The sequence below is a fragment of the Lemur catta genome, chromosome 16 (genome assembly GCF_020740605.2).
Source record: "Lemur catta isolate mLemCat1 chromosome 16, mLemCat1.pri, whole genome shotgun sequence".
NCBI classification, from domain to species: domain Eukaryota; kingdom Metazoa; phylum Chordata; class Mammalia; order Primates; family Lemuridae; genus Lemur; species Lemur catta.
Genome location: NC_059143.1, coordinates 35,090,473 through 35,111,716, shown reverse-complemented (window position 1 = coordinate 35,111,716; position 21,244 = coordinate 35,090,473). Strand labels below are relative to the sequence as shown.

General features: G+C 32.5%; 1 protein-coding gene across 5 annotated transcripts in view; it reads left to right on the top strand.

Annotated features, from left to right (window-relative positions):
* SMAD2 (SMAD family member 2) overlaps positions 1–20,341 on the top strand; it is a 62,222-nt gene extending 41,881 nt beyond the window's left edge. For all 5 annotated transcript variants that reach the window (XM_045527942.1, XM_045527941.1, XM_045527943.1 and 2 more), the window contains 9 exons: positions 5,595–5,684; positions 6,715–6,908; positions 7,741–7,875; positions 10,695–10,769; positions 12,835–12,888; positions 14,397–14,609; positions 16,973–17,110; positions 17,291–17,435; positions 18,663–20,341. In XM_045527942.1, coding sequence (XP_045383898.1) covers positions 5,595–5,684; positions 6,715–6,908; positions 7,741–7,875; positions 10,695–10,769; positions 12,835–12,888; positions 14,397–14,609; positions 16,973–17,110; positions 17,291–17,435; positions 18,663–18,786 — 1,168 coding nt within the window. In that variant the 3' untranslated portion in view covers positions 18,787–20,341. The remainder of the gene's footprint in view (positions 1–5,594; positions 5,685–6,714; positions 6,909–7,740; positions 7,876–10,694; positions 10,770–12,834; positions 12,889–14,396; positions 14,610–16,972; positions 17,111–17,290; positions 17,436–18,662) is intronic.
* The last annotated feature ends 903 nt before the right edge of the window (positions 20,342–21,244 follow it).

Sequence of the window (21,244 nt, the reverse complement as noted above, 5' to 3'; positions counted from 1 at the left end):
GGAATGGATGGCAGGAATTGACTGAGAAAGGGGCATGGGTGATGCTCTTGATAGAGTTGAGAACTATACAATTTATGCATTTGATAAATCTCAAATGGTACCGTTAAGATTTGTGTTTCATGCTGTATGGATTTTACTTCAAAAAAAGGAGTCAACAGTGAACTCTAGTTAATAATAAGTATGCTTGAGTGTCTAGAGTTGAACTGTCTGCTACTTCATTTTTAACATATCAAAAAATAATATAGATTAATGGATAGAGAGGTTAGGTGGGTAGATATATGATAGAGCAAATAAAACAATTGTTAATTGTAGAATCTAGTTGATGAGTATGTATGGGTGCTTACTCTACAGCTTTTTTTTTTTTTTTTACTTTAATGTATGTTTGAGATTTTTTTGTAATACAAAAATGAGGAGGGGATAGAATGCATGTTCACTGAGGTATCTGAGAAGTTGGAATAGATACTTGGAAATTGGTGGAATTTTTTCTGAGGTCTCCCCCAAAAAAGTTTTCTTGATTCTTATAAATGTATAGGCATCAGCTCTACAAGGCTTTACTAAAACTTTTGTAATAGAATGGGTGGTTAAAATTGTCCTTACTTCATAAGCATCAAAGACTTTGGAATAAAGCTATTTCTGACATCTCTGGACATAATGCTTGAACTTATATTGTGTTATTGATTAGGAAGACTCAGCATTAGTATATTTTTTTAAAATTCTATTTTCTGTGCATTCTTATAAAATTAAACAAATAAGAGTACCATAGCACAGTGTGGTGAGCTCCACTGAGAGCCAAGTACAGCCCAGGTACCTAGAATCTAGACATACTCTGTTTTGAAACCCTGATATCCTAGGATGCGTATTTGTTGAATGAGTTTGTTTTTGAATGGTTAGTATTTTATTGCTATAAGAAAGATAAAACTGAAAAACATTTTCTGTACAGAGTGAAGGTTTAAGCCAGTTAAGGACCCTGTTAAACTGTCTCCAGATTTAATATTGTCTAGTTATCCCTTAATTATGAGGGAATACAAGTGCTCATTAGCTATTATTGATGATTCAACTTTTTGAAACAAATTTCCTGCTATTTTTTTTTACATTTCTCAATTTTTATTCAAAAATATCCCATTTTCAAGAGATATAGTTGTTAGCATTTGCAAATGTAACAACTTAAAAAAATTGGATTTCCAACTATTAATACTTGTTTCTCAGGATTGTCTACGTTTTGCAAACAAAACAAAATATAGAGGGAAAAATTAGATTCCGAGGCAAATAAAAGGTATCATTGTTAATCATCAATTAGGAATTTTGGTTTAATCAACAATCACATTGTTTTCAGTGACATGATAATAAGTAAATGACATATAAACATTTATAGTTAAATACTTCAGTCTATTTTTTGTCTTTCAGTAACGTTTGCATTTCTTTAAAAAAAGTTTCCACTCTTATAAAAGATTGAAACAACTAATTTAAACCATCATTCTACAGAAGTGTGTACCCTGAAAAGCTTAGGCTTTTCAGCCAGCCAGAAGTAGTTATAAATCCTGGTTTTTATCACATTAGCTCCATGACCTTTTGAGTTATTTAATTACTCAGGTTTCTTTCATTCTTTTTTGAAAACAATGGTAATGTTAATTCAGGTTGTAGGGTTTATGTGATTATAAATTGATTAATGTCTGTAAAGCACATAGAAAATGCTTAAAATAAGTGTGGGCAGCTTTTGGGTAAGTTTTCTGTAGCCAATGAAAGCTTCTTAATTTGTTCATTTGTATCCTTTGGTAATTTGTTAAGGATAACACGGTTCCTAAAGATCCTTTTTGGGTAGTGGAGGGAAGGTAAAAAGCTGTGGAGGAGGTAGGTGTTTTCTTGTTTTCCATTCCCCATCTAGCAACTTCTGTAGTGATGGTGGAGTATTCAGACAGAACGTATAATTATGGAGACTTTCTTTTTATTATTACAATGATTAGCTCTTCATTCCTGAGCTATTTCAAATACAAACTTTTAGTCTCAAGTCATATATAAAAATGAAAGAATTATCCTATTGTAAGTAGAAATAATTATGGATGCATAGTTACAAGTTATTCCCTAGAAGTCTGTATTACATGAATATATCAGTAATTAAGAGCTGGATACGCAAGTAAATTTTTTTTGTTGATATCATTCTGTTAATTTATTAACCCCTTTAATTTTACTCAGTGTTCAGCACTAGGTTGTCGCTTTCCACAGTGATAACCTAGATTGTTACCCCTTTTGATTTGTAGAAGAAATACGCTCTAGGCAAGAAGATTAGGAAAAAGAATAAATGAGTAAAACCGGTTTATTACTTTTGACATTAGTTGTTTAACTGAAGCAGGAAATCATGCTAATGTGGCAGGAACAGTAAAACTAGTGTAAAGGTTTAACAGATTCTGTGATACAAGCCCTCTTTTGCCCAAACTAGGTGTTGTTTTCTTGAACTTGGTTCTCATTGCTTCTCTTATATCTCTCCATAGCAAATATGTGAATAAATATACACGTCCTTAATACAAAAAAAGTACATTAATTCACACAAACATGTAATGTCTGGGTGATTGAACCAAAGTGAAAAATATTAATTTAAATGTGTGTATAAAATGTGTGTAAGTATATAATTTGTAAATCACACACAAGATTTTTTAAATTTTAACTTCAGTTTTCAAAGGTTAGTTTATTCTTAGATGAAGAAAGTCTTCAGTGTATTAATTTTACTTATACTTACTGTAAAAGTGATTACTAGGGAAATTTGATAAGGATTTCTGCCAGGTTTACCACCAAGTCATCCTGTTAGTTTAGTGATCAGCTGATATGCAATATGCCATCACATGTTGTTGGTACATTAGTATCTTTATGATTTCAGTAGCTATTCCACCTCTCTTCGCCACATCTCTTTAATTCAAGTTAGATAAGTAAGGAAGTTACACAATTGATAGGGGATAATCTGCCTTTAAGAAATTGGGTTCCATACGAAGAACTTCAGGACTTTGCATGCGAAACACAGGTGTGCCTGCTCCTCTCTCTGTATATTGATGCAGGGCCAGCATCATAATTGGTTTATGGTGTATTACATCTTATTTCCACATATTGTAATATTTTATGTGCATACTGTTTTAATTATTGGGAATTTATGGTGTGTTTCAGAATCTGTCAGGGCCAGTCTTTACTCTTTAGTTAGAGTTGTCCTGGTCATACCTATTTATTTTGGCATTTTATAATATTTGGAATAATCTCGTCTGCATCTTTAAATGATTCATCATTTTTATTCAGATTACATCAAATATATAAATTTGGTGGAATTAATAGCTTTATGATGTTACCTTCCTGTCTAGGGACATACATGTTTTGTTCTTCGCTTGATATACTTTGTCTTCAGTTATGTTCAAAATGTTTCTTTGTATAGTTTTAACATTTATATTTATCTAGAAGCTTTGTATGCGGCCTTCAGTATCCATGGCAGATCAGTTCTAGGATCCCCCATAGATATCAAAATATGTGGATGCTCAAGTCTCTGATACGAAGTGATGTAGTATTTGCACATCTTATGTACATCCTCCCATATACTTTAAATCATCTCTAAATTACTCATAATACCTAAAACAACGTAAATGCTGTATAAATAATTGTTATACTATATATTTTTACGTCTGTCTTTTTTTATTGTTGCATTTTTTTTTAGTCTTTAGGAGTTTTGTTTGTTTGATTTTAATATTTTCGATTCATGGTTGGCTAAATTCAGGGATGTGGAACCTTTGGATATGGAGGGCGAATTGTGTTTTGTTATAAATTGGATTCTTTTTAAAAATGTTTTTTTCTTATATACACACAGAGATTTTACTAGCTAGAGGCAAATTTAACGTTTTTTTAAAAACTTTCCAATTCTGTGAGGGAGATAGTATAATAAATGATAGAGCTGAGGCTTAAATAAATACACCCTATGATGCATTTGGAAAGTGGCTAAGTTAGGGGCCTCTGTTAGCCACTAGATTGATTGCAAGTTCTTAACAATTACTGTTTATTCTTCTCTGATTCCTTTCAAGGCTTAAATAAAGCACAATTTAAGCTCTTGATGTTGTGTTTTAGATTCTGGTACTCACGTCAGTCCCAGAATAACTTAAGTGAAATGTTCTTTCTGGTATCATAAGAGCAGAACAGCCTCTTGATATCTACACTTCTGTTAATCATTTTCAAAGAAAGAAGTATCAGCTGTATAATATTTCTTCCTTAAATTCAGACTCACAAATCTCTAGAATTTAAGTGATTGTATTGTGATTTAAACTGCATTATGCTATATGTTTCCAATAGAAATTTAATAAATATCTTTTAAGTAAAGGAACCATTTATTTCATTTTTTTAAATCAGTATATCTTTGAGGAAAAAGAAAAGGTCTAAGTTATCTTCTTATTACTTGGCTTTTTCTGACTTTTATAATCCGGTAAATTTTGCAGTCTGAAAAAGCAAGAGAATCTGTAAAATATTTCAGGGAGGTGCTAGAAATTTTCTGACCTTTTTTTTTTTTTTCTGTTGAGTTACTCTAGCCCCCAAAGCAAGGTATGACATTTTCCTCCAGCCTGATGACTGTCCAAGAGAACTTGTAGCACTGAAACCTAGCATACCAGGTGACTGTGTTGCCTGGCCACAGGAAGTCAGCACTTTCTACCATTTCCCTTTGAAATGTTGGTCTAGTTAGCTCACTAGCAATGTGTACATTTGGAATTTAATCAATTATTTGATCAAAAGTTGTTTTGAAGCATTCCTTACTTCTCCTTGAAATTTTGATGATTTTGTAATATGTGAGAAATAGAACTGAGTTTCAGAAATTACCTTTTGAGTTAAAAGTACAGCTTAGTACCTGAGAGACTTGGCAGTTCCATTCCAAAACTTCCTTTTAAGCTCTTCTTCCCATCTCCCACTGACCAGAAGTTACTTTGAAATGAAGTAGTGGCACAGAAGATAGGAAGAATTGTCTCTGGGCTGCCCATGTTCTGCAAAGAAATGTGAAGAAAAATTTTAAGATGTTATGCTATATTAGAATGGCTTCAAAATCTACTACTTTGTCCATACTAGTGATAAGACTGCAGTAATAATTTTCAGTAAAACTGAATATTTAAGTATCATGACCAAATAACGTGAAAACCATAACTGTGGATATGTATCTATTTTACTTGGGATTTTTCCTACATTAAAAATATCAGTTGGCATCTGTGTTCAGATAATTTTTTTTAAAAATTGTATTATAAAATGAAGCACTGTTAGTAAGATCCATGGCATAGGTATTAGATCTTTTGTTTTGAGTAGAGGAAATTAGAAAGGGCATTATAGGTATGATTCATTAAGCTAGAGAGCATTGGTGTTCACATTTTAAAAACATAATCATAACTTATCTGGAGTCACATGTTCCATTTTATTGGCTTCCTTCATATAGAAAATATAGTAACTAGCACTAAATGCCTGTGAAAAAGTGAAGCAATTTATATTTTCTGGGTGAAGGAAGTATTCTGTACATTCTCCATGTTTTACATCATGGTACTTTGAATAACCATGCTTCCATGTTCACATCAATTTTTTGTTTTTCAATTTATGCACAGCACTTGCTCTGAAATTTGGGGACTGAGTACACCAAATACGATAGATCAGTGGGATACAACAGGCCTTTACAGCTTCTCTGAACAAACCAGGTGAATATTCTGCCCTCTATCAAATCTTAGAGATCTTGTGGGTGGGGGGATGTTTTGGAAGACCTATACCGGGTTGCTTAGTATAATTTTGTCTAGGATGTTTCCTTAATGTAAAATAAGGCATAGCATTTAAAATATCTGCTTGCCAGTATTAAAAATATATTAAATGTTTCAGCTGATGTTTTGATCAATGCAATTCTAGTTTTGAATCTTCTTTAAATTATTGCATCCCCTAAAGAGTAAGAACTTTTATAACTATATACTCATTTTAGTTTGAGATTAGATTATAATCTGTTGTTGGCCTAATTTTTCAGTGGATACATGACCAGTTTTGCTAAATTTCTTGTTATCATCGAAATCTCATCTTTATACTAATAAATACATAGTTATTTACTGAAGCCCTTATTCCACAATCAACAGCAGGCTAGCTTGTTTTATGTTACCTTTTTTATCACCTCATTCTCTTTTTTGAGTATATGATATCTGTTCATTTCATGTCATCATATTCATCACCATCTGCATTTATGTGTGAACTATATAGATATACCTCAGTTCTCAAAGTAGTCACAACTGGATAATGAGTTACATTAGTCTGAGTAAGTTATTGTCACATCATTGTTGGTATTTACCATTCTTCACAAACTAGTTCTGTTTTTGACTATTTAGTCACCTACAGAATTAATGCCCTTAGAAGCATCTCTAAAATGTTTGATTTACTAAATTTAGAAGTTGACAGAGTTTTTCAAGCATAATTGTATAATATTCTTTTGTAAAAATCAGTTTCTCCCAAGTAATTAGCCTTTCATTGGCATTTGAGTCATTTATGTAGCATATTTATAAGAAACATCTAGTGCTGCTGCATACTTTTTTTATCAGATCCACTAAAAAGTACATTTTTCTTCCTGATTCTCACTAAAACTAACTAAATGGCTATCATTTCTTTCTTTATGCTGTTATTGTACTAATTAGCCCATTTGACTACACCAGTTTTTTTTTAAAGTTCCCTCCTTTTCCCCTTGCTTTTCACTAGGTCTCTTGATGGTCGTCTTCAGGTATCCCACCGAAAAGGATTGCCACATGTTATATATTGCCGATTGTGGCGCTGGCCTGATCTTCACAGTCATCATGAACTCAAGGCAATTGAAAACTGCGAATATGCTTTTAATCTTAAAAAGGATGAAGTATGTGTAAACCCTTACCACTATCAGAGAGTTGAGACACCAGGTAGGAAAATAGCAGGGTTTTTTCCTGGTTTCAAATTAAATGCCTAAACTTAAGTATATTTAGGTATTCTTGTGACCCAGGGAAATTTTAGTGTAAAATTCTAATTTACTTTAAATTCAGCATATTATTTGGTGGTAATTAAAAATGCTTTTTATTTTTTGAAATTTTTTTATGGAAAGACATATCTTAGAGGGAAAGGTATGTCAGTTTCTTGGACTAGCATATCACTTGGCATCAAAGTACATATCCAGGAAATCCCACAGATTTGGCGTCTGCTTAGAGCTAAACTGATACACTGCTAACTTCTCTGCTGCAGTGACTTGTTTTCAAGCATGTTGTTCTTTGAGTGTTTTTAAAAGTACTTTAATGACATCATTTGTGTATAAGCAGTTTAGTAAAGCTTGTAGCAAGACTTCATTTCTTTAGCTGTCTACTTGAAACTTTTTTAAGAAAGCATATAGCTATATTTTTAGAAAATCCCCTGAATCTGATTTTACAAATCAAGCTAATCTTTCCTCAGCTTTTCAAATGGGAATTTATGAACTTCTATGATAATATATTATTACCAGGGTCACATTGTTCCTGAAAGTACAAGATAATTAGAGTGTGGCAAGTTAGATGGTGGAGTACACAATAAGTTTAAGCCATAATCAGATTTGTCAGTTTCTCAATAACTATTATATACCAAATAGGTGGATCCTAACTTTTAAAAATTAAGCTACTTTCTTCTTTTTCCTCTTTTTCCTCTTCTCCTTGGTGAAAACTTGTGTTAAAGTATCGATCTCCCCTTTTGCTTTTTGCCATAACTTGGATTTCTCGTTAACTTTTTCAGTTTTGCCTCCAGTATTAGTGCCACGGCACACTGAGATCCTAACAGAACTACCGCCTCTGGATGATTATACCCACTCCATTCCAGAAAACACTAATTTCCCAGCAGGAATTGAGCCACAGAGTAATTATATCCCAGGTATTTTTGCCTTCTGAATCTCCTAAAACTTGGATAGATACAAATTTTGTTCATAAACATTCAAGTATTAGTAAATTGTTCTACTTTTCTAAAAATGCTTCTGAATTTTGAATAGAAGAATCTGATTTGTTGAGTGATTATTTTGTGAAATATATAACCCTAGTGCATTAAACAGTTTTGTTTGGAGAAAAGTTTTACTTTATATTTCATTTTCTTTTGCAGTGGCTTTAATCAAAGTACTGTGAGAAGCAGAAAAGAAAAGATCTTAGTAAGTTTGTCTTAGTTGTTGAAGCTGAGAGAGATGCAGAATGTAAGCAAAATAAATGATAATAGGAAGAAAGTATTCCTGAAATACATGTAACTAAAAATCTACCAAATAATCACTTTTTCTTAGATAATTTGAAAATGTTTAAGAAAAATGTAACATTTCTATAGGAGATATAATATTTTAGCTCTGTAGATTTAGCAATACTTATACTGAAAATCACAAAACCTCTATTTTAGTAACTCCTGATGAAAAATGAATTAAACTACATGGTTCTCAAATTTTGCTGGAACTGTTGTATTATGTGATACAGTAATATTCTATAATACCATACCTGCCCTTTTAGTTTTTACTATTTTTTAGGACAACAGCTAATATTTTGTTACTTCTCTTGTTATGTTTCCCTTTTTGTATGTTTGGTTTTTCTCCCTAGGACAAACAAAAGGTGTGATATTAGGATGAGGATTTTTAGTGTCTCAATTTTTTTCTCCTTTCCTAATGTTCTTCTATTCTATGCATATTTTTATTTAAAAAAAGTAAGAAATTAAGAGCTTCAAGTACATTAAATAATTATTTCTTAATGTATCCCATCTAATGTTTGTTCATTGAAAACAGTGTTAGAAATATAAGAAAAGGAAGAAGTGCTTTTTTAAAATAGCTAGTTTTACAGATGGGAAGTGGTTTTGGAAGTGTTTTAATGCACATTTCTTTGATTACTACTGTATTCCAAAAAAGGATTTAAACCTGCTTTTTGGGTTGCTAGGAAATATAAACTTTTTGAGAAGTTAGGAGGAAAGGGGAGAGATGTATGATAGACTAGGATGAGGATGTGGGAGTATAAAATGGCATTTCCTAGGTGGTTTGTCTTTTATAAATGTAGCTTGGAGTGGAGTTTTGTGTATGTGTGTGGGGAGGGAGGAGGCATTTTAAGTCTGATGCAGGAATTACTGTTATTTAGCAGTACTAGGAAACTTAGGTTGTAAGCGTATTGTCTTGTAAGGCACATACCCAGTAATTATTTGGAAGAATGTTAATCAGAATATTTAGTGGCTTTTACTTTTGTTTTTTATTCTTTTAATTGTTTAGTTTTGGGAATTTTATGAAGTAGAAAATCAGAAGTGGATATTGCTTTTTGGAACAATGAAGCTTTATCCATCTCCTAGTGATAACAAAACTAAAAGTTTCACTTTTAATTCCACTTCAGAAGATATTTTTACATTTTTCTCTAAAATGCTAACAGCTTTATTATTTTATACTTAAATAATAATGGAGAAAAGTAAGGAAATACTTTATCTTAAAGTATTTTAAAGTTCAGTATTTCTTTCTGTTTAGATCTTTGAGGCATTGGTGGTTAAACTGGCAAAACTTAGCTCTATTTAAATTTATTAGCTTTAACCAAACATAATGATATATATTATTCTTATTTTATGTTCTTTATTGTTTGATTATATAAAGATATTTTATTCTTAGAATTAAAAATTAAAAATTTAAAATTATTAAAAATTTGGGGATATTAAAAATTTGGGGATACTGACACTTAAATGAAAAGTTTGATATTTAAAAACTTAAAATTTATAGTTAGCTTACTGAAGAGAGATTGTAAAGGGTTAATAAAGGAAACCTTTAATGCCCATCTCTCTCTCTCCTTTTTGGTAATTACAAAGCTCTTTTTAGATATATGCCTCCATTGTCTTGAATTCCTTAAAACTCTTCAGCAGTGTAAATGTTAAACTGTTAAATCTTATGAACCTATTTTTCCTCCTTAAAATTACAGTTGGTGAAATTGTTTAGATGTTTTTTATTTTATGAGAAGCTTATTCAGCTGTTCAGATGCCTCCTGAATATAAACATTTTGTTCACAAAGTGTGTTGGAAATGACACATTAGAATCTTAATATTTATTTTCAGGGAGTATTTTGCTTCAGTTTTGTGAAGTAGTCTATATTTGAATTGAATTTCCTACTTTAAACACTTAGAATTTACCAGTTAGAAATTCCTGGAGAAATAACACTTTTTAGGTAGAATTCAGGCTAGACCAGTCCTGAACCATACTATTATATTTTGCCCTATAGAATTTAGTATAAGATGTAAGCCTCTATTACTTTTGTAATCTGAAATTGTGTGTATGTGTGTGTGTGTTTGTCCTTTGATCTCCTAAGTACCCATCCATGCTGTTCATTAGTTTTAAAAAAAATGTAGGTACTAATGTCTTTGAAGCCTACTAATTCAGAACTGAGGTGTCTTTGAAGTTATATTTTTGGCTCTTGCCCCAGAATATATACATATGGGAATGAGCCAGATATGTAAATAATGTCTAAGAAAATATGTCCAGGGAGCTGGATTGTGTAACAAGTAGGTTTTAAGGATTCACCTTTAAGACTTGTTTGAGAACCTGTCATAAGCCCTCAGTATCCAGTACTGCTTTTTATAATGATGTTATATAACATTCTTATTTGTTATTTGGAGTGATTCATTGGTTATCTTTGGTAGTTGGAAGAAAAGGTGGCAAGATTACATTGCAATTATACTTGATTTGGTTTTTATAACTTTTGTAGAAACGCCACCTCCTGGGTATATCAGTGAAGATGGCGAAACAAGTGATCAACAGTTGAATCAAAGTATGGACACAGGTAAAAAATGTCTTTCAGAATTCCTAATAATTAGATATACATTTCTTGAATTGTTGGAAACTCACCAGAGATATTCCTTTTAAATCTGGAGTTGAGAAACATAACAAACAAATTCTTCTATCTTCGTTTAACCAGATCTGAACCTGCAGTGAATGGGGGCCATGTTATCACTGAAGAATTAACATATGCTACTCTGCAGAATAATTGTTTCAATTTTCTTCTTAGAGTGAATGAAAATCTGAGAATACTCATGTGCTTTTATTTCTTTTTAAACACTTCTGTTTAAAATTTTAGTTACTCTATGAATAAATATCTCTTCATGATACAAGACCATAATTAGGCCACTAACAGATTTTCAGAGGAATTTGAGGATGAGAGATGAGGATCAGCTTTTTAATGCTCCTTTAACTTAATAGTGAGTTCTGAATTATAGTAGATTGCTTACACAAAATACCTTGTATTTGACCTAATTTGATTAATTTCTCATATTTAATTATCAACTCCAATTATGAAGAAAAATTTTAACATATATAGATATTACATACATTAAAGCTTTAAACCAGTTGTGTAATAAAATGTATAACTGACCAGACCTAATAGGTTACCAGTGAAATCACTTTGATGTCATTGTAATTGTCTTCTTTGATTAATTCTACCCTGTCTGTATCTTAAGGATTAGACGCCTTAATGTCACAACCCAACAAATTATACCACCAATCTTTCTGTACATCTTACACTAACACATTCTGAAGTTAGGCAAATCTAAATTATTTTTAAATGAATTAACATTGGTGGAAGAGGGAGATTTTACAGTAAATTTGTTGTTTAAATCATTCCATTTTAAGGACTCCCAGATAAAGGAGCTTCTGCTGCAGCTAATCATACTTACGGGTGTTGGGCATAGCAGATAGCTAAGAAAGTCAGAGACTGTAATGATCATTGAAAATAACATACCTTATTGCAGAGGTCTTGATGCAGATTATATTTGGCTTTCCAAATGTCTTCCTAAGATGCCTAGATGTTAAAGAACTCTATCCTTGAAGCAACATTGTTCTTTTTTTTTTATCTTACGATGGACAGCTGTTACTGTGGCATTTAAAAGTGAATGGCATGAAAAGATGCTGTAAATGTTGTTAAATAATCTTATTATAAATACAGAATACATTTTGTTTTATGATCACCATTCTCTTACACATTTAGGGGAAGTTATCTAAAAGAGCATGACCCACAGCTCCCAAGCTTATACCAGTGGCCTAAATGTAGAAAAAGATAGGTCAGACCGCCTTTTGTACCTCTCCTTATCACACGCCATTATAACCAAGACAAAATACCAGGCAACAAAGGTGAAATGGCAGCACCCAGATAACTAGATGAATCAGAAATAGAGAACAGATAATGAATATTTTTTAGAAGACAGAACATTCTTAAAAAATACAATTATGTTCTTTTTTGTTCCTCAATTGAAAAATCTGTACAACAGGTACAACTAAGAAAGGTCAAAATGTATTTATAACAATGAACTAAAAAAATTCACACATAATTGGAATTATGCAAAATGTACAATATTAGTCATTATAATCTTTTTTCTTAAAGCAAAATATTAAAAATAGCCTGCATATCCATCAATATGGGATCATAATGTAATGTTATGTGGCTGATAGGTAGATAAACAGACAAGGAAATACTAAGGAAACATTATCAGCATAAACAATCTCTGATAGTATAAGTAATATGGAGATTCAGCATTGTGTTACCATTTGTGTATGACGGGGAGGACACAACAGAAATATGTTTGCTTATACAAGGAATTGTCAATATTAGATGCTTTGGGGACAGTGAACTGGCTAGGTCGAAGATGAGACTGTTTATTACCTTTTGTACCTTTTATATGTTGAAGCCCCCCCAAATTAAACTAAAATAGTTAATATAGTTTGAATTTTGGGGATTTAAATAATCTGTGTATTATTGGTGATAATTACCACCAGGTACAGCCAATTTGATTACTTGATCAAAAGTTCTGGAAATACTTGAACTTCTGTTTTAAAATTGAATCCTTTTGTTTTAGGCTCTCCAGCAGAACTGTCTCCTACTACTCTTTCCCCTGTTAATCATAGCTTGGGTAAGTTGCAGATACTTGCCTCCCACTACTTTTTTACTATATCATATACTTAATAATAAAAGTCCTCTCTGGAAGTTATTTTTCTTATATATAAGAAAGGGATCTTAATGAATATTAAAATAATTATGCAAGTGGTTTAAATTAGTGCTTTTTAAAAAGGATAGTGATAGTGTGCCTCAATATTACTAAAAGTTTTCTACTGGCACATACGGGTATAAGAAACAAATAATATTTTTATTCATTGGAATCACATTCTTTATTCATGGAAAATTTTATAAACTAATATGGCCAGATTTTTATGAGTATGTTTACTTTATGATATGTCTTGTATATACACACACATACAAATATCACATAAATGTGGTATGGGAGCATATATATGAGAGAGAATATGTGTATGTACAGATATGTATGAGTGTATGTACGCAGTCAACCCCTCTGTATCTTTAGGTTCCATCTGCAGATTGAACCAACCTTGGATTGAAAATATTTTTAGAAAATAAAACATTAAAAATACAACTATTTACATTGTATTAGGGAGTTATAAGTAATCTAGAGGTGATTTAAAGTATATGAGAGGGTGTGCATAGGTTTTATGCACATACTATGCTGTTTTATATCAGGGACTTGAGCATCTTCAGGTTTTGGTGTGAGTTGGTCCTGGAAGCAGTACCCTCAGCTACTGAGGGATTGACTGTATGAACTCTTCTGTAATCTATTTTTGGCCCTCATTTTACCTTGCTGTTTCACAATTTGTCTTCAGTTTCTCCATGTTCGAAATTTATTCTACACAATTGTCAGGATTTTATTTTGTTCATAGTATTTCTTGTATGTTTTAGTCAATATTACAGAAGTTGAATACATGTAATCCAGTTTTCCAGTGAAATAAGTATTCTCTTGATTCCATATTCTGTTTCTACTTTCATATTCTTTGTATTTTATTACTTTTTGGTTCTTACGTATTACCTAGGTTTTCTATTTTTGTAGCTAGGGTAACTCACTGAGAATCTCACGGTAAAATAGACTGTCAAAAATATGTCATATTTTGTATCCTTTTGTTATGACAGTTTTTCTTATGGCTTTTGACTCATTAATCTTTGCTGTAGCTTTATTCTATATAGTTTATCTTACCAAAAATTAGCTTTTTAATGCATTTTAGAAATCCACCAAATAGGGCAAATTGACTTTTTTGGTCTACAGTTGTTTTATATTTGAACAGGAACTAGACTAAAACTGTTGGTAAAACAAATAATCCAACATAAAGTGACTTAATGACATGGGAAATGTGAAAAATTGATAATCTGGTATGATCTCTAGAAACTGGAGTTCTATATTAAAAATATTGAAAATTTGATATGATCTTTGGGAACTGATAAAAATGTTATGTCTACTTCCTGAGCTGTTGCCAGTGTATGCTGGCATAGAACGTGTAAGGATGATGGTATTCAATTTATTTTTGGCTTGAATTGTTCACACATTTCTTATTTTTATGTTTTTTTTTTTTCCAGATTTGCAGCCAGTTACTTACTCAGAACCTGCATTTTGGTGTTCAATAGCGTATTATGAATTAAACCAGAGGGTTGGAGAAACCTTCCATGCATCACAGCCCTCACTCACTGTAGATGGCTTTACAGATCCATCAAATTCAGAGAGGTTCTGCTTAGGTTTACTCTCCAACGTTAACCGAAATGCTACAGTAGAAATGACAAGAAGGCATATAGGTATGTTTTATTTTTCCTGTGTGAAAACCAATGCCATAATGCTATACACTCATACTGTGGGCATTATGTGGTATGCAAGAGCTTGTGCACAGAAAAACCAGTGTTTTTTCTGTTGGTTAAGTGCACGGGCTTCATTGCTTCGGTGATTCTTCAATCAGCAGATTCTTATTTTTGACTGTTCTTTATTTGGCACCCTTGATAGTGGAAAATCCTTCAATAAATATGTGTTGAAATAATTTGAATTTGCTAAGTCTCTACAAGTCATAAAATTGCCATGCTCCAATTTTGAAGTTATAATTTTTATGAATCATGAATTTATTTCCCCAGTTTGTTTATATCTTCAGGGTATTTTCTCTCTTCAGTGAGTTCATGTATTAAATCAAATCCTCTCCCTATTATTCTGAGTTGAAATATCTAGAACAAGAACTACCATTTAATATAATTCAAAATGTAATTCAGAGGATCTCAAAATGTGGTCTGGGGACCTCTGGTGGTCCCAGAAACTCTTTCAGCAAGTTCTTCAAGTCTAAACTATTTTCATAATGGTAGTAAGATGCTGTTTGCCATTTTCACTCTCATTCTCTTGTAAGTCCAGAGGCTACGTGCCATGTGATTTTATAAGAGATGAAATGTAGATCTGATTTGAGAATCCAGTTCTTTTTCTGTTAGGCCAGACATTCAAGAGATTTTAAAAAATGTGAATTTCTCGGTAATTTTTTTACTTTGGAAATACAGTTGTTTACGTAAACATTATTATGTTAATATGTAATGCATTTGTTTTGATTTTTAAATGAATTAATACAGTTTTTTAAATCTCGGTTTTTGTATCTAGTATGGTAAGTTTCCATAATGTAATCTACATAAAGAAAAGCTCTTTGGGGTCCTTAGTGAGCTGAAAAAGGTTGATAGCTACTAATGCTTGAACATCATTGTCATCACCTTAAAGTAACTTCTTTTAATAAGAGTTTGCTTCTGTTTTTTTAATTATTATTACAAATAATGTTGATTACCAGAGTGATTTTTGATACTGCAAAATGATAGTGACTACAGTCTGTTACTTGGCTTCATGTGGAAGTTAGATCATCTTTTTGCTTTTGATTTCTAGTGTAATAGGTGGTTTTGATCAGAGAATATAGTCTCAAAAATCTCTACTTTTTGGACTCAGTGTTTTTCTAATGGCCAAGTACATGATTGATTATTTTACAATATCGTATAATTACAGAACCAGGGTACCACGTTCTACATTTAAATCTGGCTTATTGGTTGTTTTGTTAATTTTCTTTTGCTGTGTAACAAATTACCACACACTCAGTGGCCTAAAACGAAACAAATTTATTATCTCTCAGTTTCTGTGAGTCAGGAGTCCAGGCATGGTTTAGATGGCCTTCTCCTCAGGGTCTAAGGAGGGTGAAATTGAGGTATTGGCTGGGCTGCGTTTTCATCTGGAATTTGAGGTCCTCTTCTAAGCTCACATAGTTGTGGCAGAATTCAGTTCCTTGCAGTTGTAGCACCGAGGTCCTCGTTTCCTTGCCACATTGGTCCCTGCTATCTTCAAAGCTAGCCAGTAGAGTGTGCCTCTTGTGTTGAATCACTTTAGCTCAGGACTGCCTAGTCCATTTTAAAGGATTGTCTGATTAAGTCAGGCCCACCAAAGATAATCTTCCTTTCTTAAAGTTGACTGAGTATATCTGAAAAATCCCTTAATGGTAGCACCTAGTGAATCACAAAGGTGTGTGTGCACCAGGGCTGAGACTTTTAGGTGCCATTTTAGAACTCTGCCTATCACAGTTGTTTTTAAAAATCCTTATATCTCATGTTATTTTGTGTCAAATTCTGAAAGAAGTATATTAAAATCTCTCTGTAATTTTTTCTTATCTAATTCTGCTTATACATGTTGAGATTCAGTTGCCACCATAACATACGGTTTTTACAAGGGCAAATGATTCTAAACCTCTTGATTTTTTTTTTAAACTATCTTTTTTTTTAACCTTAGTGGATTCTTTAATGAAAGACTATTGTAATGAAGATATATTTATCCAGTTCCTTCAAAATTAAATTAATTTCTTTAACTTATTTTAAAATAATGTATAATTTGTATGAGACTGTTTTGCTATTCATGTACTTTTCTTCATTGTTTAAATACTTTTGATAAGTATGTATGTATTTTAAAAATCAATAAAATTATTTAAAAAACACTTGGAAAAACATAAAATGATGTATTTAAAAGTTAGACTTCAGAAAAACATAGGTATGAAAAAGGTCCTGGAAATCCCTTAGATCATTTTAGAATTCCAACAAGACTTCAAGAATCAGACTAAAGTAGTTAAATGTTATAAACTAATCCTGTATGTATTTTATTTTAGGAAGAGGAGTGCGCTTGTATTACATAGGTGGGGAAGTTTTTGCTGAGTGCCTAAGTGATAGTGCAATCTTTGTGCAGAGCCCCAATTGCAATCAGAGATATGGCTGGCACCCTGCAACAGTGTGTAAAATTCCACCAGGTATGGATCGAACAATATAGATAAACCTATCACATCAGCTTGCTTAGTTTTTCTAGTTGCTAATTTTAGGAATTAGGAGATGACTGCATGCTCATATTCTAGAACCTATAGCTCTTTTATGATTACTTCTCAATAATGATACTCTTTTTACACAGTTTCTTTTACTTTTTTCAATCATAGGCTGTAATCTGAAGATCTTCAACAACCAGGAATTTGCTGCTCTTCTGGCTCAGTCTGTTAATCAGGGTTTTGAAGCCGTGTATCAGCTAACTAGAATGTGCACCATAAGAATGAGTTTTGTGAAAGGGTGGGGAGCAGAATATCGGTATGAAATACATATTCAGTTCAATTTTCACAGTATGTCTTTTTATCTCAATCTTTGCATCTTCTGGAGTTCATTTTTATCTGTGTATTGAGGTAATGGAATCAGTAGATCTTTATATAAAATGATGAAAGAAAGTTGGTGGCCTCTGGATTCAAAACTATTGCATGTTACTGGGCTGGCATTATAGAAGATATGATTAAAACATATATAGGTATGTATTTTAACATATGCAGAGTGTTATACCATGAAAGGGGTATATTTGAAAGTTTATGTCAGTTCCTGAAAAGAGACATTTTCACTGTTGATGGCACATGATCTGGTCGAAAAGATCAGTAGGATTTAAGTTGTCATAGATGGGGATGGTGAGCAGGGTGGGAAGTGATAATCCTGACAATAGAATAGCAGTTTAATGTGAAGTATAGAAAGTAGAGAAAAATGAGACTGAACAAGTAGGTTGAGATGAGTTGAATATAGGTGAAGAGGTGGAACTTTATTCAGGAGTAGAAGGGATACTTGCTGATATGCCAAGCACTGTGGTGTGTTTTAAATGTAGTATCTAAGAATTACTGTTTCTACTGTTACTCCTTTCCCTATGAGGTTTAAATATGTGAAATTGCAATCTGTATAGGTAACAAATGATTCAAACTAATACATAATTGAAAATAGGATTAGAAAAGTTTGACAATTTGCCCAGGGTCACATTGTAAATGGTTGAAATGGAACTGGAAGACAGCCCTCCTAACTCTAACCTCTTCTCTAAGGATAGTAGTGATAATTGCATAACTGTTTTACAAAAACTAATTTGTAATCAGTGGATGAGACAGACTAGGTTATTACCAAATTAAATAATTAATTGGATTCCACATCAAAGAGAGGGAAGACTTCTTCACCATATTGAAGGATAGAACTTAAGTAAAATACTTAGTCTTTCTTCAACTCTGATTGCTTACTCTCTGCATGCAGGAAATACTCATATAGTATCGTAATTGTATTCCTGCTTAATCCAGCAATTTGGTCCCTTTAGAATTTATCTCATTTGATTTGGATGGGAAATGAATACTTCTATAGATCTCTTAAAAAGAAAAAAAGTCACTGAAAGTACTTCAAGGATCAGCCATTTTTCAAAATAATAATCAGATGTCCAGAATTTATTATTCCAAAGAAATTAGATTTTAGTGTATACAACCTTTTAATTTCATAATCTTTTTTTTGTATTCTTTTAAACAGAAGGCAGACAGTAACAAGTACCCCTTGCTGGATTGAACTTCATCTGAATGGACCTCTACAGTGGTTGGACAAAGTATTAACTCAGATGGGATCCCCGTCAGTGCGTTGCTCAAGCATGTCATAAAGCTTCGTCACCAATCAAGTCCCATCAAAAGACTTAATGTAACAACTCTTCTGTCATAGTATTTGTGTGTGATCCCCACGGACTGTTGACTATCCAAAAATTCAAGAGAGAAAACAGCACTTGAGGTCTCATCAGTTAAAGCACCTTGTGGAATCTGTTTCCTATATTTGAATATTAGATGGGAAAATTAGTGTCTAGAAATACCCTCTCATAAAGGAGGAAGAGAAGATTTTAAAGACTTAATGATGTCTTGTTGGGCATAAAACTGAGTGTCCCAAAGGTTTATTAATAACAGTAGTAGTTATGTGTACAGGTAATGTATCATGATACAGTATCACAGTATTGTGCTGTTTATATACATTTTTAGTTTGCATAAATGAGGTGTGTGTGTGCTGCTTCTCGATCTAGGCAAGCCTTTATAAAGTTATAGTACTTAATCTGTTATTCTCACTTCTCTGTTATTTTTGTGTGTCTTTTTTAATATATAATATATATCAAGATTTTCAAATTATCATTTAGAAGTAAATTTTCCTTGTAGAAAAACTAATTTTTCTGCCTTTTACCAAAAATAAACTCTTGGGGGAAGAAAAGTGGATTAACTTTTGAAATCCTTGACCTTAATGTGTTCAGTGGGGCTTAAACAGTCATTCTTTTTGTGTTGTTTTTTTTTAATTTACTGCTAAATGTTATTATAAGGAAACCATACTGAAAATCTTTCCAAGCCTCTTGCCTCCATTCCCCCTTTTGTCCTGATACCAAAACAGCGTAGCATGACATCATCACCAGTGATAGTTGCACTGATATTGCTGGCACCAGTTAATTCTGGAGTACAGTAAAAATTCATACAGAGTAAGTCCCCTTGTCTTACACCAAATTTCAACAGATGATAATTGACTTGTATAACCTAGCACTCTATTGATTTATCCTTCCACCTCATAGAAAATGCACAGGTGGTAGTATGATTATTTTCAGGGATATACGAGAATTACTTCAATGTATTTATCCTTTTTTTAAACCTAATCTATAAATAACCCTTTTTTAAAAGGTATTTTAAAATATTTCAACAGCAGACCTTCTGCTCTTTGATTAGAATAGTTTCATTTGATTTAATTACCAGATTGTATTATGAAATGGACCTTTTGTAAATATAATGGTTTCTGCAAAATACCTAGAAAAGTAATGGTAAGGTATGATCAGCAGATAAAGGTCATCTGTTTTTAAAGTATGTTGTGTTCAATTTATAAATTGAATGTTATTCTATATAATTATGAATTCAGAATTTTAAAAATTGGGGGCGAAGCCATTTAGCAAGGTTTTTAGCTTATTACCTGCAGTCTGAGCTGTTCTTAACTAATCCTGGATATGTAGTTGACCATATTTTATGCTCTGCAGTGCAAGGAGATTCCAGAAGCTCTGTTGGTAGTCCATTCTACAGCAGATAGTTACTATGTCTAATGTTGACTCATTACAGTTTAAACATTTCTTGTTTGCATCTCAGTAGAAATGGAAAATAACCACTCCTGATCCTCTTTTCGTAAATTTTCATATTTTTGAAGATAGATGTCTTTGGTACTTGTTCTTGGAAATCATATTCACCTGTATCTATAAGTATCATTTCGATACTTTCAGCATTTGGTTGTTTTTTACTGGAAACTCCCCACTTTCCTATATTTGTGTGTAAATGTATGTGTTCATGTAAATTTGGTATAGTAATTTTTTATTCATTTGACAAATATTTATTGTTCACCTGTTATGTGCCAGGAACTTTATTTCGTAGCCTTTGGGTAAAGGTGAACAAGACAACTACAGTTCCTGCCTTTGCTGAAACAGCAGTTACACTAACCCTTAATCATCTTACTTGTCTATGAAGGAGATAAACAGGGTACTGTACTAGAGAATAACAGATGGGATGCTTCAGGTAGGACATCAAGGAGCACCTCTGAGGAAGTGATGCTGGAACTCACACCTGCCATTGAAGGAGCAAGCAACGTGAAGAGCCAGGGGAGATAAGCATTCTGGCGAAGAGAACAGCATCACATGCAAAGGCTCATATACTAAAGGAAACTCATGAGTAGGTATTAATGCTTTATATAGAAACCTCTATACAAATCCAAACTTGAAGATCAGAATGGTTCTACAGTTTATAATATGGTGAAGGTGGCCTTATTTTGTGATAGTCTGCTTCATATCATTCTTACTAATATATCTTCCTCCTCAAACCTTTACTGTAAAAATTTCTCATTTGCACTAGGTCAGTAGCACTTAATTTAACAAACCTTTCCTGTGCAAACTTTCACCATTGTAGTGACTTGCTGCTTGCTTCCGGCCTTCCTGCCGCCCACTATGACTTCTGCCCATCCTGTGACTAGAGTAAATGTCCCAGGTATCAGGCTGGCTGGAGATAATGAGTGGTGCTTCTGCCCTTTGGAAGTTTTTACTTAAGAACTTGTAGTGATGT